Source organism: Zootoca vivipara, chromosome 12 (genome assembly GCF_963506605.1).
Source record: "Zootoca vivipara chromosome 12, rZooViv1.1, whole genome shotgun sequence".
Taxonomy (NCBI): domain Eukaryota; kingdom Metazoa; phylum Chordata; class Lepidosauria; order Squamata; family Lacertidae; genus Zootoca; species Zootoca vivipara.
The window spans coordinates 31,753,963-31,777,581 of record NC_083287.1 but is presented as its reverse complement, the minus strand read 5'-3'; the positions used below and the strand labels follow the sequence as shown (position 1 = coordinate 31,777,581).

The window sequence follows — 23,619 nt, the reverse complement described above, 5'->3', positions numbered from 1 at the left end:
AGCAGCACTCAGAAATGCAGTACCTTTCAGAATACTAACAGCTATTCGCAGGCAGTACAATGAAGCATGTGGCTCATTTCCCCCTAGGGCTCTTGAAGATTGAATCTTTCTTTTCCTGTTCTCCTAGGGCGAACCTGGTGCCGCTGGTGCCGCTGGTACCCCAGGCCCAGCTGGTCCTAGTGGAATGCCTGGCGAGAGAGGTATTGCTGGCGTCCCAGGAGGCAAAGGCGAAAAGGTAAGGCCAATAAGAGGCAAGCTGATTCCTGACCAACAACTCATCACATCCGCAAAGTCGCCCCTTGTGTATTTTAATTGCAAGGTCTTCTTTGAGGGAAAGGCTGTAGTTGCTCAGTGGTACCGCCCATGCTTTGTAAGCTGATGACCCCAGGTCATCAGTAGCTATAGTAATCAAGAGACCCCATTTTAAGCACTTGTGCTGGAGTAGGAAGTCTTAGGCTCAGTTTTCCTGGCTTAGAATCATATGCGGCAAGTCACTTGGATACCTTCTGTGTAATAAGTGATCCGCAAGTTTAATTCTGTCAATTAATTTATTACTATTCTGGTTCAGTTTATCAAGACCCAAAGTTGAGTACATATGTGAGTGAGACTGCGTTTTCCAGGAACGCTACATCATAGGCATCTGCAAGCAATTGGCTTAGTGGGGAATGTGATAATGGCATTCCTGTCCACAAAAGCATGCCTTCTGCTGAACCAACTATATTTAAAATTCATTTCATAATGTTATTCATGATTTTTAAAATAAAAAAATATTAGATGATCTTGAAAGAGCTAGCAATAATTATTTGATGAACGGAGTTCACTGGGAAGTATTTGGGGAGGTGTTTGCAACATTCAACTCTCTTGTTAGTGTGGATCCAATTTCTTTTCCAGGCATTAATATTAGAATTGTCTGGTTTATGGATTCAGTAAAAATGGAGAAAAATAGGGGGGTGTTTTTTTCCATCTGCAGAAGATGGAACTAACCCAGAGCAACCCAGAGCATTGGTAGTTGCAAAGGGGGTGAAAATAAAGAAGCGACAGATATGAAAAATGAAAATAAGGAAATCATATTTAATTAGCTCTTGATCATACAAAAAAAACAGCCTTGAAGGAAAAATGCTCTGGAGGTTAGGAAATTGGATGCTTTCTGCTTTTCTTTTTCTGTATGAATTTCAGCAAGGACTGAAAGTTCTGTATAGCTCCACCAGGAAATGTGGTATATCTGCACAAGGTCAAAGTAGAAGGAGATGGAGAAAGCATCTTAACTATTGAAGGTTTCACTAATTGATGATGTAATCATCTAGGGAGAGACAAAGCTTCCCCCTCCTGCTAGTACATGCAGGCACAAAACCATTATTTTGTGGAAAAAACAGCTACCCATAGTTACGCTCTTGGTTTCATTCGTTCTGTGTCTAATCCATCTCCTTCCAGTAAGGGCCTGTTATATAGACTGGGAGTCGGTAGCCTGTGTCCTCCAGATGTTGTTGGACTCCGGACCCAGTCTGCATAGCCAGAGACACTGGGAAATCGAGTCCAATATCTGGTGGGCCACAAGAACAGATTGACAGATGGAGAGAGGCCTGTGAAATGAGTGATTTGTGGGTAGTGGCTCGTCCCCTTGGACCTCCAGCCCTCTGTACAATGTTCAAACATTGTGGTAGCAGGAGAGGACAAGGTTATAGGGTGTGTGTGGCACTGCCCATAAATGATTCCCCAAGAGAGGCAGCCTCCAGTCAATCAAATTTTTAAGAAGGCACTAAATGACTATTTTATCACTTGGATCTACTCTGTTGATGAATGCAAAGCAGACCAACTTGCTTTGCCTCTTCAGGGATTATGACTTTGCATCTAGATTTCTTTCTGAAGTTTAGACTTCCTGATTACGATCAGCAACCAATAATCAAATCAAATACATAGTTCCCGTGTAAAGAAAGCTCTAAATCCTTAGGTAACAGCTTCTACAGTGATTGTGAAGTTAGTATTCAATGGCAATAATCACACGCAGGGGTGTCATTGGGTGGATCATTGCGACAAGGCAGTGCAGGTTATGGAGAACAATATAGTTGAATTGCCAACAGACATGTCCTTAGTCCCACTGCTAAGTTTTAAGAACCATTGCCACATAAAGCACACATTCCTAGCAGTCAGTTAAAGCAGTGGTTTTCAACCAGTGTGCCGTGACACCCTGGGGTGCCTTGAATGATGGTAAGGGGTGCTGTGGACAACACTAGCCTCTATCTCTCTTTCCTTCCCCCCCTCTTCTGATGACATCTCACATCTCTGCCTCCCAAAGGTTTGCACCTTTGCTGCTTCTTGCAGCAGCCCCGGCTACAAGCTCCCCAGGCAATTGGTGCCTCTGGGGCTGTCCAGGGGGTGCTTCCCAGGCCCCTTCCAGTAAGGAGGCACCTCTCTTTGGGGTGGGGGCAGTTCAGAGATCAGGGGTGGCGGCAGCAGCTGCCCAGAGGACTCCCAAGCAGAGGGGAGAGGGCTAAGGGAACACCCCACAACAGAGGGTGTTTGAAAAAGGGTGAGGAGCTGCCAGCTATGCAGGCAAGGGGTGACATAAATGGGCTCTGGAGCCCCACAGGGGTGCCACAGAAAGAATGTAGTTGGTCAAGGGAGCTGTGGACTCAAAAAGGTTGAAAACCTCTTAATTAGTGAGACTCAGAATTCATGCTGTGTCCTGCTTCATTTCAGGGTCCAACAGGCTTCAGAGGAGAAGCCGGAACTTCAGGAAGAGATGGTTCACGGGTAAGTACAGTACTTCTTAAATTGCTTTATTTCCCAGGAGCCAAGCATTCAGTCCTTTTAGTAACCAAGAGGGGGAGAGAAAAACAATTGGATTGAGGTCCCAATACATAGCCCATTAATTCTGCATCTTCAGTGATATTAGCCTGAAGTAACTTTCAAAAGTAAATGAGAGATCACTGAAGATCTTGAAAATACGTCACCGGTATTATTAAGGAAGTTAATGCCACTTGTTTGGACAACTATTACATTGATTTCTGATGCTGGATTAAAAAACAACACCTAAAAACAATACAAAACCTTTTTTAAAAAAACAAAAACTAAATGTGTGGGTTTTTTCTCATTTGTGCAATTAGCCTGGATAATTTTCTTCTGGTGTGGGTTTAACATGGGGAGAAAAAGCACCCTAGATTCAAACCTGTAATTCTGCTTGATTTTTTTCAGGGTATTCCTGGTGCAGTTGGTGCGCCTGGCCCTGCTGGAAGTACTGGTGAAAGGGTAAGTGGCAGACTTTTCAGATGCTTAGTAGGCTTGCATTTAGTATGGGAAGGAGCCATAGCTCAGTGGTATAACATGTGTTTTGCATGTAAAAGTCCCGGGTTCGATGCATCTCCAGGTAGGGCTAGAGAAAGATTCCTGCCCGAAACCCTGGATCACAGAATCCCTGTATCAGAATCATACAATTGTAGAGTCGGAAGGGACCACGAGGGTCATCTAGTCCAACCCCCTGCAATGCAGGGATCTTTTGGGCAATGTGGGGCTCAAACCCACGGCCCTGAGATCAAGAATCTCATGCTCTACTGACTGAGCTGTCTCCTGGCTGTCAATGTGGACAGTATTGAGCCAGATGGACCAATCGAGTGGCATAAGGCAGTTTCTCATGGGTGAGATTCACCCCTCCAATGTTACAGCATCCAAATAAAACACAAGGGGGAAAATATCAAGATGTTTGTTTGTTCGAAAGCATTTATAATCTGCTTTATGTTTTAAAATATCTTAGTGGTATGGTAGGGAAAAGTTACACACAACAGAGAAAGTTAAAACAATACCTACAGTGCAGTCCTACGCATTGGGTCTTATCCTATTTTTTTCCTTATTCCTTGTGCTTTTTTCTTTAAAAAAAAGTTTAGGGGTACTCTCGTTTTGACTCAAGAAAACCGCCATTTTATAGTTCAAATCTGGAAAAATAAATACAGTAAATGGACACAAAATGTTTAGGTGTATGCGTACCCCTGCGTACCCCACAGGGAAAAAAAACCGCTGCTTATTCCTATAGCATTTCTTCCTGTCCAAAGAGCCTCCTAGTAATTATCTTATTCATCATCTGTGGTTATTAATGGTCCCATTTTACAGATGGAGAAATGAACATAAATGGCATGCCCATAAGAACACAGTCAGCCAAAGGTTGAGCGAAGATTTGAATCCAGTTTTTCTTTGCCTTCGCCAAATATGCTATCTGCTAAGCCAGGGATGGAGACCCTTTGGCCCTCCAGATGTTCTTGGACTCCAACTCCCATCAACCTGAACCATCATGGTCAGGGATGATGGGATCTGTAGTCCAAAAATATCTGGAGGGCCACAGGCTACCCATTCTTGCACTAGGCCCAGCTGACTCAACTCTAACACTGCAATCCTGCACACGTCTACACAGAAGTGAGTGCCATTGAGTTCAGTGGGTCTTGCTCCCAGATAAGTGGGTAGAGGATTGCAGCCTAAATCATTGATCCGGGATGGGGAACCTGTCACCCTCTAGATATTGCTGAACTACAGCTCCTATTATCTATCCCTGGCTGTGCTGGCTGAGGCTGATGGGAGTTGCAGTTCTGCAACATCTTGAGGGCGACAGGGTCAACACCCTGGCTTTAGATTAATCAATATTTATGCTCTCAGACTTTTCTGTAGAAATTAGACTGGCTCCCTCCTTGTTGTCATTCCACCAGCAGGTGAATACCTTCCTATTCCAACCGGCTTTTAGGAACTGACTGTTTTTAAGGAAGGCGCTGGTGTTATTGTTGCTGTTATCTGTATTTTTAATAGATCTGTCCACCTAGTTTTAATTCTCTTAGTGTTTAATTGCTTTTTAATGATTATCTTTTCTATGTTTTTAGCTCTTTCTATTTTATCTGTAAGCTGCCTTGAGTCCCAGTTTGGGGAAAGGGCAGGATATAACTACAGTAAATAATGATGAAAACTCCCTAAAGATGTCAATATGCCCCAGGAAATGAAATGGTTGAGGGAACATCCCTAGTAAAATATACATGTCAACTGCCCTGGAAAAAAACAGGACATCCTCTTCCCCCCCCCCCTAGCACGCGCAAGAGCACGGTGGCTATTTTGAGCACCTTGCTCTCATGCGATTTCAAGCAGAGGCTTGTAGGGACATTTCCTTGAACACACTTAAAAATGAAGGCTTGAACTGTACTTTTCATGATTTGATTTGATTTGATTTGATTCCCCCCCCCCTTCTTGGGTGATAAGTGTAGGCTGCATGGCTACCTGCCTGTTTACCTGTATCTGTATGGTTTTATATCTGTTAAGATCTGCGGTCAAGACCAATGGCTGGAAATTGAATTAATGGTGTAACTGGTTCCATAGGGTGCACCCAGAGGGATGTTATTGGGCTTACATTTTTTCAAACAGCAGCTTCCCCCACACCAAGATCACAAGGCAAACAACTACTATTTTGTCATGGCATAGGAGCCTTCAGTGCAAAGAACGCTTGCACATCCTTAACATGCCACTTTGAATTCATGGCCATTATTTGATTGAAAAGACGTTAAGCATGGCTAAAAAAATGTTGGAGGGAAAGGATTACATTTTAAAAGATGGCATTCTGCCTATTCTGTTGTTGTTATTTACACACCCTTCGCCCTAAGGTTCCAGGGTAGGTTACAACAACTAAAACACAACATTACTATTATACATAATAAAAGATCAGACCTGCTGAAATAAATGAACCCAAGTTCATCATGCCCATTGAGTTCAATGCACTGGTAGAAGGTCCTTAATATATTTGTAGGCTGTGCTGTCTCTGCTCAGCCTTTAATTCAGGCTGCAGGCAGGTTTGGGTGACCGTGACTTGGCTGGTTTATTAATGAGTTGTTTTTTATCTGCCAAGCTGGGCTCCCTAACATAGCCTTAAAGCAGAGATGGGGAGGTGTGGCCCTCCAGATGTTATTGGACTCCATCTCACATCAACCCAGACCATTCTGCCTGGGGCTGATGGGAGCCGGACAACATCTGGAGGGTCACATTCTCACTATCTTTGTCTTAGACTTAGAGAGAATGAGGAGTCTGGGCTGTACTTTAAGGGGACAGAACACTTTTTTTTTAACAGGGCCTAAATAGAACACCAATGGGTTCAATTTACCTTTCTTCCTCATATCCATTTAGAAAATGCAGTGAATGTGTTTTGCTCAGGATCTGGCATATGAAATATGGCAAACTAGCCAAAAGTGCCTTGGGATTAATTGATTGATTATACCCTTGTTTGTGGCTCGGCTCTCATGACCAAGCCATTGGGAGCAATTTGTTTTGAAGGCCCCCTGCTGCAATACACCTGCTCTCTCACCTGTGGCACATGATGCTTTGAGTTGCATCAGTGGATCACCAAGAGGCTGATGGGTAGATGCTTCTGCCTTCCGCCATGGACTTGCAATAGTGGGCGGCCTGGTGCATATCCTAGCAACACGAATCCTTTGTGTGTTTCTTTCAGGGCGAAGCCGGTTCCGCTGGCCCTGCTGGCCCTGCTGGCCCTCGTGGAAGTTCTGTAAGTAGTGCAATAATTTCTTTTAAAAGTGTGGCATGAACAGGTTCTAGGAACCTTTGATATGAAATGAAGATTAGCTTTTCTTACTGGGATGTGTTTTGGTTCTCCTCCCCTACCAATAGGGTGAACGTGGTGAGGTTGGCCCTGCTGGTCCTCCTGGATTTGCCGGCCCTCCTGTAAGTATGAAGGGAAAGATTGGCTTTCACACGGTTTTTAATAGTTTTAATAGTTTGGGGCTATAATGTATTTTGAGTAACATTTCTCCCCTCTTGACTTTAAGGGTGCATCTGGTCAGGCCGGTGCTAAAGGTGAAAGAGGCCAGAGAGGACCTAAAGGAGAACAAGGCCCACAAGGTGTTGTCGGGTCTGTTGGCAACTCTGGCCCCTCTGTAAGTCAAATGAATTTCATATTAAACTCTCCTCACCTTCTGATCAAAATGTCTAGTCTCTTTGGATTTCATAGTGCTACATCCATAAACCCATTGCATAGCTGTATGGTTCAAATCTAGAATTACTCTTAGGCTGATTTGTGAAGTGCCTAAGATCTTTCCCAAAGAGCAGGAACAAATCATGCCATTCCCAAAAGGGTGAAAGTCTGGATTGCCTTTGGCACTACATTTGGAGGAATTCAGAGTTAGGTAAACCTTGCAGGGGGGGGATCTGTGGCCTTCTGGGTGTTGATGAACTCCAGCTCCAATCAACTCCTGCCAGCATAGCCAGTGGTCAGGAATGATGGGATTTGTATTCCAGCAGCAACTATGTGGCCACAGGGTCCTTACTCCTTCCTTATAAGTGGTTTTCAAAGAGTTAATATATAAATGCTATAGATTGATGGTAAGGAACCAATACCAGTGGCCATCTTTCTGGGTAGATTGTGTATTTCCAAAGGAGTTTTGACATACAGTAGCTCTCCTGGTATATCACTGATAATCAAATTATCATAAGCATTATCAATTCATTGAATGAAGAGTAGTACTTTGAAGAGTATATGAGTACTGACTGAACTGAAATGACCGCTGGGATGAGTGCAGAGAGAAGAAATGCCGTGGTGCAGCAAAACTGGCTGCCTTCACTGGCCCAGCTGCAACAAAACATGTCTCTCCCATATTGGTTTCTACAGCCACAGCAGGCACTGTGACTTCCCAACAGTTTGACTTTACCCTCAATGGCGCACTCCTCCATTGTCTCTCGAGGCAGATGGGTGCCAACAATAACAATTGACTGGACATTGTAACTTGTATGTTAATTTTCCTGCCTGTGGTTGGTAGTATATGAAACACCACTGTTCTTAGAAAAAGTATCTCATGTACAAGGTAGTGGTAATGTCAACACACTTCAAAACCAAGTTAGCAACTTTGGGATGGTGTCCTGCCTATGTTATAACTACTGTCACAAACTAGTGGTGTGTTGCTGGACTACAAATCCCATCATCATCCCATAGCATTGGCCATTGGAGTCCCAACACCAACATCATCGGGTGGGCCACAGGTTCCCCATGCCTTCATTAGAGTATGAAATAGTGTTTGATCCTCCTTCCAATAAGTCAGTAGCATAGCTTTCATTAATTTTTAACTCCAGTCATGATCGAGCCAATATTTGACAGCTGGAACTTTGCAGTACTCTGCTTATCTTCATTTTTCCTACTCTTTCTTCTTGTATATAGGGTCCCATTGGCCCTGCTGGTCCCACTGGAGGTCGTGGTGATTCTGGTCCACCTGTAAGTCTAGAAACTTATTATGTTGATTCTCCTACATCCACCCTCCTACTGGTCCTTGTAAATCCTAATCTCTTCATTGATCTCCCCCCCCCCCAACAGGGTGTCACTGGTTTCCCTGGTGCTGCTGGAAGATCTGGACCCCCTGGCCCCGCTGTAAGTAGCCCCTGAGAACACTCCATCTGTAAATTTAAACAAGGTAGAATACGTAAAGGGATCTTGTGCTTCTAATTCCTCTTTGCAAAGAACGATCCTGGATAACTGGGGTTCTTTGGAACCTTGTCAACAGTTGTTCGAAAAGAAGACCTGAAGTAGTGGGCAAGCTTCTCTGAAAGTTATCCATCACTACCAACCTTCTCCAGCAAATATGCAGCCATTGAATACATGACACGGTGACAATTGGGCTCAACAGGCCTGGCCAAAACCCTAAATTAGCAGAAGGCTTATCTATACAGTGCATATGAATGAATGAATGAATGAATGAGATTAAGAAAACTCCTCCCTCCTTTACTCAAAGCAGCACTGGAAGAAGGGAATTTGGGTAGGAGGGTGCTTTGCTATCTGGTTTCATATTTTGCTCTCTGTGAACTGGTTACACCAGCAATGTAACCATGTGCACTTATTTACCTGTCTACTTTAATCCTAGGGTATCACTGGTCCCCCTGGCCCTCCTGGCCCAGCTGGCAAAGAAGGTATCAGAGGCCAACGTGGTGACACCGGTCCAGTTGGCCGTGCTGGTGAACCTGGTATTGTTGGGCCACCTGGATTCAGTGGAGAGAAAGGTCCAAGTGGAGAAAGTGGTGCTGCTGTAAGTTATTACAAATAATTCATTTTCCTTCCTTCTCATCATTTTCATTGTCATTACCCATTGTTCAGCAAGTTAAAATTCAGAGTTAAAAACGGTTCAGATCAGTCATGCCTGAATACCAGTTCTTAGGCCTGCCTTCACCAACCTGGTGTCCTCCAGAACTACAACTCCCATCAGTCCCCAGCCAGCACAGCGATGCTACCTGGGGTTTATGGAAGTTCAGTCCATAACAGCTGGAGAGAGGCACCAGGTTGGCCAAGGCTGTGTTAGTCATTCTTGCCGTATTTCTCTTTTAAGGACACGGGTGGCGCTGGGTCTGAACCACTGAGCCTAGGGCTTGCCAATCAGAAGGGTGGCGGTTCGAATCCCTGCAACGGGGCGAGCTCCCATTGCTCAGTCCCAGCTCCTGCCAACCTAGCAGTTTGAAAGCACGTCAAAGTGCAAGTAGATAAATAGGTACCGCTCCGGCGGGAAGATAAACGGCGTTTTTCCGTGCGCTGCTCTGGTTCGCCAGAAGTGGCTTAGTCTTGCTGGCCACATGACCAGGAAGTTGTCTGCGGACAAATGCTGGCTCCCTTGGCCAGTAAAGCGAGATGAGCACCACAACCCCAGAGTCGTCCGTGACTGGACCTAACGGTCAGGGGTACCTTTACCTTTTAGACATAAACCAATGCATCAGTACCATTCAGGTCTTCTGCTGGATTGGAGTGACATGGCTTCTCTGAGTCCAGTTCTGCTTCTTATTTTTTACTCCAGGGGAATATGTCACTTTCTTCATGAGCTTTGCTGTTCTGAGTAGGACTGCTTTCAGCAATGTCCCTATTCCACCTTTATTTATTTGAAGTTGTTTTATTTATACGAGCCCATCCCTATGTAGCAGGATGAAGTCAAGGATATATATAATCTTGATTTTCAATATTTAGGACTCCAGAATTCTGTGCATTGTGTGGTGTTTCAACCTTCCACAAAATGTTTGGACAGACTGGATTGTCTGTTGCACTCGATGATAATGTGGCTCACCCCCCCCCCAAATCTCTCGTGAATAGCCTAAAAAGAGAAAAAAAATGCATTTAAGTGAAGACTTTGAAAATATCTGTCCTTGCATCAAATAGTACAAAAGTACTGATGTACGTATAAATTGGTCTCAGTATATTCTAAGCTAAATCTTTGTAGCTACTGGCTGAATTCACAACCATAAGGTCAATAGCCTTATTTAGACAATTTAAGGAAGGAATCAGTGCCTGTTACCAAAGGGCATCACTTGATAGAGGTGGGCAGGGAGGGAGCTGCATGGTTCTAGGTGGAGAATAGCTAGCATAATTCACCAAGGATCAATGATGTCATGGCCTACACCACCACTGAGAATTGCTAGTCGTTCTCCAGGTGCGGCAACTGCAGCAAGAAGTCCCACTTTCTGCTGGTTTCATTGGTCCTGCAAGTGGCAAATAATGACTATGTTTTGATTTGATTTGCTATTGAGGTCAATAGACCTATTCTGGCATTGCCATGCAGTCCCATTCCCAAACTTAAACAAGATGATCTGAAACAGAATAAGGGTTTCAAGGCAAGGTACAGGTCGCCCGATTTGTCTTTAAGAAGGCTGGATAACATTAATCTGAGTACATCAGAAGAGATACGTGCACTTCTGAGATCAATTTAAGTTGCCAAAGGAGACGGGAAGAACCAGTTTCATTCATGTTACACATTGGAAGTTTGCTAGTCTGCAAATAGGATCTGACAATTTTATTCTGCTCTTTTCTTTGTGTAGGGTGCCCCTGGCTCCCCTGGTCCTCAAGGTATTCTTGGAGCTCCTGGTATCCTTGGTATTCCTGGCAGCAGAGGAGAACGTGGTCTCCCAGGCATTGCTGGATCACTTGTGAGTACCATATTTGCCAAGTCTTCAGCTGGGTGGTGGATATGCTTTGTCTGGAATTAGAATGGTCCATGCTAAGTTCAATGCTGAACTCTTGGTTTTTTAACCTGGAGGAGAAACACAGTGTAAAGTTGCTCCTTTGGAGTTGTGTGCTTCTGTCTCATGTCTTGCTTCTACAAGTGTGTTGTGGCACTGTTTCATAGGATGTGCCATTGGGTACCAATGCTGGTGTGGGAGTTCAGGTGATGCCCTCAAGCTAGCTGCCTCCAGACTGTACCATTCTGGCAGGACATGTCCCAGAAATTCCCTGAAGGAAGGTCTGGGATTGGCTGTTGCTTGGCAAGTGGAAACCGGTTATATGGTCCTGCCCTGTGAGGCTGTTCAACCAATCACATTTGGAAACTTTTGCTTGCCCCCGCCATAGCTGGAACAGACTCAGAAGTTTAGTCTGCACCTGTACCATGAGCAAGAGCTGCTTTCAGTTGAGCTGCGGTGTAGAACATCATATAGGATGTCTGGTGTTGGGCAGGTAGAAACCTGGCTCAGGTGAAAAGGGTTAGGGTTAGTACCTGCAAAGCCCATTTCAAAGTACTGTGCTAAATAGCACTTTGAAAGGGGCTTTTGGAGACCCCTGCAGGCATCATGGCATCATTGTGACATCAAACTTGGCCTACCAGTGGGTGGTGGATAAGGAGATAACTCTGGGCTAAAAAGCTTCCTCCATCCCTGCTGTAGAGCATCAAGCATGGTCTACTGGCATCAGCTGAAAGTTATATAGTAGTCAAATAATGAATGGGCAAATAGGATGTATTGAATATTTTGCTAGTTAAGTATACAAGCAGCAATGAAATGTATCCCTGCTGTTGTTTTTAGGGTGAGCCTGGACCCCTTGGTATTTCTGGCCCCCCAGGTGCCCGTGGCCCATCTGGTCCCGTGGGTTCCCCTGGTGTGAATGGTGCCCAGGGCGAAGCTGGACGTGATGTAAGTATACCTTTTTTGGTCATAACAGTGGGGAAAATAGAGGTGGGGAAGGTGGAATCCTAAATTTTCAGCAGCATTTGAAATCACATTTGAAGGCTATTTAACACAGATGTTTTTCTTTTGCATGAAGGTTTTTGTTTGTTTGTTTGAGATTTATTTTTTAATTCAGTGAAATGGAAGTGGGATCAATGAATAGGATAGCAGTTGTAAAGTACTTACTTTGCATGTTAAAAGTGTGCTTTGGAAGTCATTGACAGCAATCCACTCGATCCTATAAAGTAATGCATCCCCATGCTCCACTAGCTGCCATTGTAGGAAACCTCGCAATGGCCATATTCAGATGTATCAGCTCAATAAACTGAGGTCTGAACTGTACAGTTGGCCATTTTGTTCCTCCCTTTGTGCGAGTGAGCAAACAAACCAGGAAATCTTCCATTGACTATAATTTCCCATTTCATGTAGGCTTGAAATATACAGTTAACAGCTTTAGAGCAAGATACCGGTATTATATTAAGCCATGGTTTGAAGTTGGCTTAATATGATGTCTTGTTCCTTAGATGTTAGACATATTTTCCTGATCTGTACAATCAGGAATGAAGTTTTCTGGGTGATGTATAATCATCTTCTTTTTCCCCCTCTCACCATTAAGGGAAGAGTGAATGGGCTTCATGTGTAGCCAAAAGGCTAATTCATAATCTAGTTTATTAAGCCAATATATGATTATCCAAACTCGCCCATTGAGAATGTGGCTCCCTCGGCCTGAAAAGCGAGGTGAGCACCGCACCCCATAGTCTCCTTTTGATGGGACTTAACCGTCCAGGTGTCCTTTGCCTTTTTTCCATTAAAATCACACAGTTCTCAGAACATTCCATTACTTTTGGTCTGATGAAATAAAGCTGTAATAAAATGAAATGTATAAATAGAGTGCAAAAAAATTGATCAGTGTGTTTCTATAATGTCTAAATTACTTAGGAAATCAGTACAATCTAGAAATAAACTGAATCCATCCCTCTGAAACTAGTAATTTGGGGGGGGGTGATCACAATGGAAGAATAAAGTGTGACAGATTAGTCCACTTGCACCTGTTCTGTGGTCTGGAGCTGGGGGCAGGAGGGAGGTACGGCACATGCTGTCATTCCCCTGTCAGTAAAGTAAAGCTTTTTTTCCCTATGCCATGTGTGATGTTATATTTTTCTTCACAGGGAAATCCAGGAAACGATGGTGCTCCCGGCCGTGACGGTGCTCCTGGTTACAAGGTAATCACGTTTTCCCCTTCTCTAGGCAGAAGTGAGCCTGTGCTTCCTCCAAGCTTCTAAAGGTTTTCCGTTCAGAGAAGTCCCCAGGTATTTAGTTGTATGTCGAGATTGATACGGAAGTTGTACGACTGGGGGGGGGGTGGACGGAAGGGGATGTGGGATGTCCTTGTTTTTCTTTTCTGTCCCTGTATTAAAAATGCAAATAAAAAAATTAAAGGTCTTCCCTTTGTCCTTTGCCTTCGTCTTTTCAGGGTGAACGTGGTGCTCCTGGCAACCCTGGCCCCAACGGTGGTCTCGGTGCTCCCGGCCCCCATGGCTCTGTTGGCCCTGCTGGCAAACCTGGAAATCGTGGCGAACCTGTATGTGACCTCTATCCATTTCATAAAATGAAAAGTCAGGTGTAATCTATCAGGGCTGTATTCGAAAGACCTCGGGGGCCCAGCCGTGTTTATTGATTGCACCCTTTTTCCCCAAGGAGCTCCAGGTGGTGTGCATGATTTTCCCTTTTCCTTAATACCCACAGCAGCCCTGTGAGGTAGGCAGCGACTGGCCCAAGGTCACCCAGTGAGCTTCATTTACTAGTGGGGATTTGAACCCTGGTCTCCCAGGTCCTAGTCTGACACTGTGACCACTACACCAGCAATGGGTGCCTCTTGCACTGAGAAGCCCTACAGGCAGTCTACCTGATGGCATTGAGAAGCTTGGCCAAAACATTTAGGAAGGGGTGGGGTGGGATTCTGTGCATTTAGTTGACCTGTTGTAGTTTTGTACTAGACTTAACTGCTTATTGAATGGGTTGAGTTTTAGATGCCAGGCAAGTGGGGTTTGCTGCAGAATGTCACAGTGTGGGCTGCTCCTGTCTAGTGTTGACCATGCTGTCTTCTAGGGTACTCCATTGCACCTGCTTTATAGCAAGGGTGCATCTTAAATATTTTTGTACAAACCAGCACCTTCCTTTTCTCAGTGGCCCCATTTGGGTTGCTATGCTGTTGTCCATCACCAGCTGAGTTTGCTATTAGATGGAGGGGTGATTTTGTTATCGCAGTGAGCCTTGAAAGCTTATCAAAGTGTGAGAAACGTTATCATTAATGATGATGATATTTTGGTCTACATTCAATGTCTGATCCCTAAAGCACACCCTCTCATCAGTCTACACATGCACAATTCCCCTAACTACCATGCATCCCACCTGGTATTTCCCCCTTATATCCTGTCCAATAAGAATATTCTGTTCCTTGTATCAATAAGACTTCAATCTTCCAGCTTTTCTCAGACCTGAAATCTGGCCCTTGCACTTCTGTATTGTGATGGGGAAGGGAATTACAGGTGTTAACCCTGAAGCTTAGTGAATAGTAGGATGGTGCTGTTTTTCCATCCCTGTTTTCTGCACGGTGGGTGCCCACTATTTGCCTGGGAGCCCTACTCTACTCAAAACCTGGCATAATGGCTACTACTATCCTGTAAACTATGGCCAAGCCCTCCACTGTATCGCTGAACATTCCACTACTGCCAATTCATTGTAAAATAAAGCAGCGGGGATCACAGTACTCCTTCTTGATTCTCATTGAAGTGGTACCAGTGCACTTCCCATTTTGTCCCCAATGAATGAAGACAACCTGTTGTCAAGTGGCTGTGAGCTGCCACATCACTCCCCCCCTGTGGCATTAGTTCTCTGTACGGTTACACTTTTTGGTTCCCTTGAAACAGAAGTCCCTTTGCAACCAGACCTCCCAAAACAGGGGCTTCTGAAAATGCCACACATGCTCTTTCATTCCAGCAACCATTTGCTATGACTGGCTTTCGGTGTTCACTTCATGTCTGGTGAACAGGAAGTACAAGTGACTTGAACTTACAGTTCAGTGCAAGAAACGCAGAGGGCATGAAGTGTGAACCACTTGTGCTTCCATATTACGAATGTATTGAGCCACCCTTGGGTCATTCCTTTGTTGGGCAAGGAAAAGGAGCTTTGTCATCACAGCCTACAGCGAGCAGCTTCTCTAACTGTGCTTTGTGTCACCTTTCAGGGTCCTGTTGGAATTGCTGGTCCTGCTGGTCCTGCTGGTGCAAGAGGTCTTTCCGTAAGTTTGGGTTTTGTGTCACTTCTGTAATTATGTCCTTTTGTTAGAAGGCCCATGATGAGGGCAGGAATGGAGATCTGGGTTCTGGAAATCAGTCAGAGGGTTGTATAGATCATGGGGAAAATTTGGCATGAGTAGGAAGTTTAGAATATGGTAGTGGTCTTTCCCTTCGTTTGGAAGGTTTTAAGATTGCAATGGTGGGGTACCTAGCCTAACTCCCATTCCTTATGTGATTGACTTGTGAGCCCTTTGAGGACAAAGAGAAAGCAAGTGTCGAGTGTAGTAATTCTGAGGTGCAGGCTCATCAAAATGGACACAACCTGCTATGTGACTTAAGGCTGGATATAAACAAAAAACCAATGCTTAGGAAACTTTCTAGTCTCAAGCAGGGCTTTTCTTCAGCTGGAACTCACTAGAACTCAGTTCCAGCACCTCTCAGGTGGGCCCCATTGCCATTCTAAGAGAACAAGGGTGAATTCCGGCACCTCTTTTTCTAGAAAAATAACACTGTTCTCAAGCGAGGACTCAGGCTGTTCCTACTAGACCAGATCAGTGGTAGAGTAACAGATAAAGCCATTGGTAAAAAGGAGAGGGACCCTGAGACATTTTGAGCCGCAGTCCTTGCTCAGCAGAATTGTTTTTAAACAGAGGTAAGTCTGCTTTCTAGACATGAAAATGTTCCAAAAGCAAATGTACTTGTGTGTGTGTGTGTGTGTCTAAACAAACTCTGCAGGTAGAATGTTCTCTGCAAAGATTCTGTTTTTCACCTTTCCCTTTTTGTGCCTTCCACAGGGCCCAGCAGGTCCACGTGGTGAGAAAGGTGGTCCTGGTGACAAGGGACCCAGAGGCGCACCTGGCTTTAAGGGACACAATGGACTTCAGGGTCTGCCTGGCATTGCTGTAAGTGTATTGCCCGAACAATGGGGCGAAACAGCAACAGAAATAATATAGCCTCCCTGATAATCAGCACGTTCACAGGGCCCTGCATCATCGGTTGCACACCCTAAGGCCCTTTGGGATTAGTCTGTGTGAAGGAGCTATTGCTGTGGTGTTGCCTTTTCGCACAAGAAGGAATGAGACTTGGTCCACATAGCTCAACATTGACAACTCTGATTGGCAGCAGCTCTCTGTAGAGTCATCAGCATTTCCTTTACATTAGGCCAGCGATTAATTTTCAGAAGCAGAGATGTTGTGTATGACTGAAGCCCATCTAGAAATCCTGCCCCAGGGGGATCCTGCCCCACATGGGGGCAGACGGTGATTATTCATTGAGGGGGGCGAGAGACCATATATGCTCAGTGGCATGTTTGTCATCATTATCATTTCCTGTTTCTCAGGGATGGGACTGGACATCCTGTTATAAGGACAGTCATCCTTCAGGTGTCCTCAGCCTCTGACTTCCATCACCCCTGACCACTAACCTGGGCTGGCTGGGACTGATGGGAGTTGAGGTTCAATAACATCTGGAGGTTTCCTCACCTTCTCCATCCCTGTCCTATTTATATATATATATATATTTTGAGGATCAAAATAAGCCCTCCATTATATCCCCTCCCCACCAAGAATTTGCCATTTGTGCAAGGATGAATTTTCTGTATGGAAACAGGTGTAAGTCAATACAGGAGTAAGTCATGTTTTAAAAAACCTCTCTCCTTTCAACAGGGTCATCATGGAGACCAAGGTTCACCTGGTGCTACTGGACCCGCTGGCCCAAGGGTATGTGAGCACTCTCCCTTTGTGTGGGATATTGAAAAGTCTTGTTGTTGTTGATTTTGAAAAAAAGTGGTTATATATTTCTATATTTCATTGCATTGGTGGTGTACTAATCTGTGGGTGTTTCTTTGCTTCCTTCCTTCAGGGCCCTTCAGGTCCTTCTGGTCCTCCTGGCAAAGATGGCCGCAATGGTCTTCCTGGGCCTGTTGGACCTGCCGGTGTGCGTGGCTCTCAGGGTAGCCAAGGACCTTCTGTAAGTATGAAACAGGATGCTGAGGGTATGGGGCCATTTTAACACGAGCGGCACCTGGCTGTCCATGTCTGCTCAGAAGGAAGTCCCACCGCATTCAGTGGGGATAACTCCCAGGTAAGCGTGTAAAGCAGGAGTAGCCAATGTGGGGCCCTCTGGATAATGTTGGACTACAGCTTCCATCCCCCCCCCCCCGCCCTGGTTATTGCCACATGGGCTGAGGCTGATGTGAGCTGGAGTCCCACATCACCTGAATAGCTACCCCCAGGATACAGGATTACAGGCCTGAGTTGCAACCCTACGCAGTTTTCCTGGGAGGAAGCCCCAAAGAATGCAGTGAAGCTTACATCTGACCAAACTTGCATAGGACAGTGCTTCTTTATTCTATTTCATAAAATGTATATGCCACTTTATAGTTATAAAAACAAAGCAAAACCTCCAAGCAAATGTGTCATTAGTGCATTTAGTTTGAGAAACTTGTATAGGGTTTTTAGTTTTTATTTATTGGTTTTTTATGTTTTGTTACCATGCTGCTACTACTACTACTACTACTACTTGTTGTTGTTGTTGTTGTTGAAAATTGCCCTGTGATCCTCAGATGAAAAGCAATATAGAAATTTAACCAATAATAAAAAAGAAAATATTATTTTCTTAAGTTCTACAATTCTAGACGCATGCTACATGAGAGCGAGCCCCACTGAACACAGTGGGACTTGCTTCTGAGTAAACAGACATACGATTGCCCTGTAAATGTTTGAAATGAAAAGGCTTCCCTTCTATTTGACTTTCTAGCCCTAACTGGGCATTATACGGTTACCAGACATGTGAGAAAAACTGAGGAAGAGCAAGGACGAGCATGCCATCTCCGCTCCCTCCGTCATGTCACTTGGCCAATCCCTGCCACCCTTCATGTGTTAGAGGGCAAATGTCTGCAGCATGGGACCCTGATGTCCTCACATAGGCCCCTTGCATAAGTTAGAACCCTGATCAGAATTTTAGTTATGATTTTTTTTGGGGGGGGAGCAGCAGCAAACCTCTCCTCCACTATGTGCTGCATTCCCAGTTAAAATTGCCCCCCCCCCCAGTGCCTGTCAATAAAGTTTCAAAATGCAACGTAAGTAGAAGAAATTCAATGCGGAACATTGTTTGGCCATTGCCTGGTGTTCATATTACATTTGACCTCACTCTTGCAAGACAAACCAGGGCAAAGCGTCCACGCTCTCTGCTTAGTGAGTGCTACATGCCTGCTGTCCAGCATCCACTGCCTCCACTAGGGTTAATGAAAATGGGCCACTTCTATAATAGGCCCCAGAGGAACCATTTGATGCACCTTGCACTGTGTTTAGGCTCTTCGTGGGGGGGGGGGGCATTGGTTGGCCCTTCTGCACAATCAAGTGAACTTGATTTAAACAAAGGCATGCTCATTTCTGAACATTTTTAGGGTCCACCAGGCCCACCTGGCCACCCTGGCCCACCTGGTCCCAATGGTGGCGGATACGAAATTGGCTTTGATTCAGAATACTACCGGGCAGATCAGCCATCTCTTAGACCCAAGGACTATGAAGTTGATGCCACCCTGAAAACATTGAACAACCAAATCGAGACCCTCCTGACCCCAGAAGGCTCCAGGAAGAACCCAGCCCGCACCTGCCGTGACCTAAGACTCAGCCACCCAGAATGGACCAGTGGTACGTTAGTGCTAGATGCTTGACCTAGTGGCTTGTTGACCATGTAATTCACTCGTGGGTGGATGGCCAGTGGAAATCTGTGTGTGCCACTTGTCCATGCAGCTGCCATTCTTCCTTTTGCCTGGGAAACCTTTCGGTAGTAGCAGAGAGAGGCAGGTGGACAAACAACTAGACCAGGAACAGCCAAGTTTGTGCCCTCCAGATGTTGATGGACAACAATTCCCATCATCCCTAGCTATTGACTGTGCTGGCTGAGCCAGATGGGAGTTGTAGGCTGACAGCATCTACAGAGCATCGTGTTAGTTACCCCTGCATTTGGCTCTCTGTGTCATTCTCACATAACTCTATCAGCTGTGTTGGGGTAAGAACAGATGGAGGAACGGATTTTTCCATCTGCATCACAAAATCTGTCCTTGTAGACTGAAGGAATTGTATTTAGTAACACAGCCAGCCCTCCCACCCCCCACCCCCAATAAGCCTATATCAGGGGTTGTGGCTTTTTATTTAAAGCTACTGGATCTACCCCTCCTTTCTGTTCCAACCCCACACCTAATTCCTCTCCACTTTTAGCCATTCACATCAACAAGTTAATAAATGGTACAACTAGATTTAAACAATAACTATTAGTTACACGTACAGTAAGTGATTTTTTTGGGTGTGGGTTAAACCACAGAGCCTAGGGCTTGCTGATCAGAAGGTCGGTGGTTCGAATCCCTGCAACGGGGTGAGCTCACGTTGCTCGGTCCCAGCTCCTGCCAACCTAGCAGTTCGAAAGCACGTCAAAGTGCAAGTAGATAAATAGGGACCGCTACAGCGGGAAGGTAAACGGCATTTCCATGTGCTGCTCTGGTTTGCCAGAAGCGGCTTTGTCATGCTGACCACATGACCTGGAAGCTGTACCCCGGCTCCCTCGGCCAATAGCGCGAGATGAGCGCCGCAACCCCAGAGTCGGTCACGACTGGACCTAATGGTCAGGGGTCCCTTTACCTTTTTAAGTGATTTTTTTTAAAAGGGGGGATTTAAGGTTTCTGTATTGTCAATACTTGTACCGTCCCTATGGCTGCAGCAATGTGAGTACTTAACATGAAGATGGGCTTACTGTTGCTTTTTAAAACGATAGGCTTCTACTGGATCGATCCTAACCAAGGCTGCACCCTGGATGCCATTAGAGTTTATTGTGACTTCTCCACTGGTGAGACTTGCATCCATGCCAATCCAGAAAGCTTCCCAGCTAAGAACTGGTATATCAGCAAGAACCCTGCCGAAAAGAAACACATTTGGTTTGGAGAAATGATAAATGGTGGTAGTCAGGTGAGTTTTCATACTGTGTCCATTGTGATAAATGTGTTATCTAAGGCCAAAAACCTTCTAGTAAGGAAGGCACAAACCCCGCTGATTATTTTTTAATCCACACAACAGATACATTAACCCTGCTCATAAGAAGGGCTCCCCGACTGGGTCAGACCAGCAAACCATCTACTCCCACACATTCTGCTTCCAACAGAGGGTGAATATTTTGATACGGGGAGCTTGTGTCCCTCCAGACCCACTGGACTCCAATCCTTCATCATCCCCAGCCATAGCGGCTATCTGGAGATTATGGAAGTTTCAGTCCAATGACATCTGGAGTTGCACAGGTTTCCCACCCCAAGTCTACCACCTCTGAATCTCAAACTTCCATTTAGCACCATGAATTATCGTCATTGGTAGGGATTGAGTGGGGTGAGGAAACAAACTCCCTGCTGCTGCTCCTTCTTTGGCCAATGAGTGAGGCCCCTTGAAAGGATGCTTTGCCTGAAGCCTCCCAGTGGCCCTTGGACAAAACTTAAGTTCTGACTATTTCTTCTGAAATGCTGGTGACACTCCACTCCACCCCGTCCCCCAATTCCCTTGCCCTTCAGAGGCCAAGGTGTTCCAAGTTGACTTATGTGCAAAATGTAATTCCTAATATGCGTGTGGTTTTTGACTGAAGCTTTCCCCCTCCCTTCCATTTTTAGTTTGAGTACAACGAGGAAGGTGTAACCACCAAGGACATGGCCACCCAACTTGCCTTCATGCGACTACTGGCTAACCATGCTTCCCAGAACATCACTTACCACTGCAAGAACAGCATCGCTTACATGGATGCAGAAACAGGCAGCCTGAAGAGCGCACTGTTAGTGCAGGGATCCAACGATGTCGAACTCCGAGCTGAAGGCAACGGCAGGTTCATGTACAATGTTCTTGAAGACGGCTGCTCTGTAAGTAACAGTTTCTTCCTGCTTATCAGTATCTTTGAGTGTTATTGCCCTCCTACAGAGCCAGGTCTCTTAACATACTTGTTAGAATAAGGAGTCGATAAGGGTTATTTTGTTTATCCAAGGTAAGTCTTCAGCTTTTCCAAGCACCTGTGAAAGGCATTAAACCAGGAGTCAGCAAACTTTTTCAGCAGGGGGCCAGTCCACTGTCCCTCAGATCTTGTGGTGGGCCGGACTATATTTTGAGAAAAAAATGAACAAATTTCTGTGCCCCACAAATAATCCAGAGATGCATTTTAAATAAAAGCACACATTCTACTCATGTAAAAACACGCTGATTCCCGGACCGTCAGCAAGCCGGATTTAGAAGGTGATTGGGCCGGATCCGGCCCAAGGCCTTAGTTTGCCTACCCATGCACTAAAATCTCTTCCTATTGTAACGCCACATTTTTTCTATAGAAATAGAGCAGAATATAAATTCCATAACGTAAAGCAGAGTGGCCCTTCCTTTGGCCTTGGGCTGCAACCCACGTCAACCCTGACTGTGGGCCATGCTGGCTGTGCCATTAGCTAGTGATAGAGGAGTCCAATATCTGGAGTGCCACAAGAAGAAGAAGAAAAAAAAGAGTTTGGATTTGATATCCCGCTTTATCACTACCCGAAGGAGTCTCAAAGCGGCTAACATTCTTCTTTCCCTTCCTCCCCCACAACAAACACTCTGTGAGGTGAGTGGGGCTGAGAAACTTCAAAGAAGTGTGACTAGCCCAAGGTCACTCAGCAGCTGCATGTGGAGGAGCGGAGACATGAACCCGGTTCCCCAGGTTATGAGTCTACCGCTCTTAACCACTACACCACACTGGCCATGCAGACTGCCGTCGTGCTTCACACCCTACCTGTGAATTCCCAGTAGTCAAAGACATAATTTATAAGAAAAGCTTGACTCAGAGCCACCATGTATCAGTTACATGGGCCAGGGCCGCCCCTACGCCCAGGCTGGGTGGCGCAAGGCACCAGGGGGCACCGCACAGCTGCGCCGGTGGTAGCTGCGCTGCACCCGCCTGCCGCACTGGGAAACAGGGCGGGGGGGCGCCAGAGGGATCCGCCGCACCACGGCGCCAGATATACTTAAGACGGCCCTGACATGGGCCTTGGAAAATTAGCATTCCTGGAGAGCGAAGACTATAAATTAGTTGACCTGTGGAATAACTCTGTTTAATTGGTACAGTGCTACCCATCTCATCCCTCCCCTGCCTCCCTCTACAATAAAACCCCCCATTAGATGAAGACCCAGACTCTTCATTAGGCAGTAGTGTTTGCTGCACACACAGAGGCATTTTTTCACAAAATGTGAACAGGAAATACATCTTTTGCAAAAAAAACTCTGAACACATGGTGGACGCTCCTGGAAAAGCTGAAAGTGCCTGTTTGGAAAGCATCTCTCCCGTACAAAATGCTGTTACTAAAGCAGCATTGTACAGGCATCAGATTGAAAAGGAAATGTCATGAGACTATGAGTGGTGGTAGTTCAAGAATTGGGCAGTGGTGCTGCAAAGGAGAAGGGGAAATACAAGTGATGGGGATGGAGAGAGGAGGCTCCCGGCATGTTAGATGGTGTGAAATGTGCTTGAGGGTTGGACTAGTGGGTCAATCGGTGCCTGAATAATTGTTCTGACTACTATTTGCTATTGCTATCTTACAGAGAAAGACGAACAAATGGGGCTCAACAATTATTGAATACAGAACAAATAAGCCATCTCGCTTGCCCATCCTTGACATTGCACCTTTGGACATTGGTGGCCCTGATCAAGAATTCAGTATCGACATTGGCCCAGTCTGTTTCAAATGAATGAACTAAAACTAACTTAAAACAAAACCAAAAAAAAGTATTCTCTCTTTGCCATTTCTTCTTTTATACTGAAAGCTGACTCCTTCCATTTCTTCAGTTCATCTACTAGCTTAAAATCTGGGCGAAAGAGGAGAAGGATTTGTTGGAACGTTGTGCAATGCAATTTAATACAGCCCCCAAAAAGGAATCAGAAGGGGGTTTTTTCCCAAGATTTTGTCACCTTGTTGTGGAAAATGTCAGCCTTTGTGTAAAAAAACGAAACCAAAAAAACAAAAACCAAATAAAAAAATCCTGAAAGTCTGCACCACTTGTGGCCTTTGACTATCTTCCACAGAGGAAGTTTAAAACCACAACTTCCAAAGGTTTGAACTACCTCATACACTTTTAAGCCAAGTGTGATCCACATTCTTATACATATGATCTGAGGTGCTTTTGGTCCCGTGCATAAGAGAAAGGTGCTGATTCAGTCTTATAGAGTATATAACCAATACTTGAACTTTAATGGTGCTAGAGTCATTTGGATAAGAAAAGGAAAGGGGGAAAAAACACACCACTTTTCTGTATTAAGTTGTATTGTTTCTTTGGAATCTGCCTCGGAATAAAGTCAGACTATTCCATCTCACCCCCAGACTAAGCATGTGGATCATTTCTCTCCCACC

General features: G+C 45.2%; 1 protein-coding gene across 2 annotated transcripts in view; it reads left to right on the top strand.

Moving 5' to 3' along the window:
• COL1A2 (collagen type I alpha 2 chain) overlaps positions 1–22,976 on the top strand; it is a 60,834-nt gene extending 37,858 nt beyond the window's left edge. For both annotated transcript variants that reach the window (XM_035128748.2, XM_060280764.1), the window contains 21 exons: positions 128–235; positions 2,698–2,751; positions 3,193–3,246; positions 6,464–6,517; positions 6,640–6,693; positions 6,798–6,905; positions 8,180–8,233; positions 8,333–8,386; positions 8,877–9,038; positions 10,807–10,914; positions 11,785–11,892; positions 13,095–13,148; positions 13,400–13,507; positions 15,173–15,226; positions 16,019–16,126; positions 16,889–16,942; positions 17,085–17,192; positions 18,631–18,877; positions 19,998–20,188; positions 20,875–21,117; positions 22,814–22,976. In XM_035128748.2, coding sequence (XP_034984639.2) covers positions 128–235; positions 2,698–2,751; positions 3,193–3,246; positions 6,464–6,517; positions 6,640–6,693; positions 6,798–6,905; positions 8,180–8,233; positions 8,333–8,386; positions 8,877–9,038; positions 10,807–10,914; positions 11,785–11,892; positions 13,095–13,148; positions 13,400–13,507; positions 15,173–15,226; positions 16,019–16,126; positions 16,889–16,942; positions 17,085–17,192; positions 18,631–18,877; positions 19,998–20,188; positions 20,875–21,117; positions 22,814–22,960 — 2,232 coding nt within the window. In that variant the 3' untranslated portion in view covers positions 22,961–22,976. The remainder of the gene's footprint in view (positions 1–127; positions 236–2,697; positions 2,752–3,192; positions 3,247–6,463; positions 6,518–6,639; positions 6,694–6,797; positions 6,906–8,179; positions 8,234–8,332; positions 8,387–8,876; positions 9,039–10,806; positions 10,915–11,784; positions 11,893–13,094; positions 13,149–13,399; positions 13,508–15,172; positions 15,227–16,018; positions 16,127–16,888; positions 16,943–17,084; positions 17,193–18,630; positions 18,878–19,997; positions 20,189–20,874; positions 21,118–22,813) is intronic.
• The last annotated feature ends 643 nt before the right edge of the window (positions 22,977–23,619 follow it).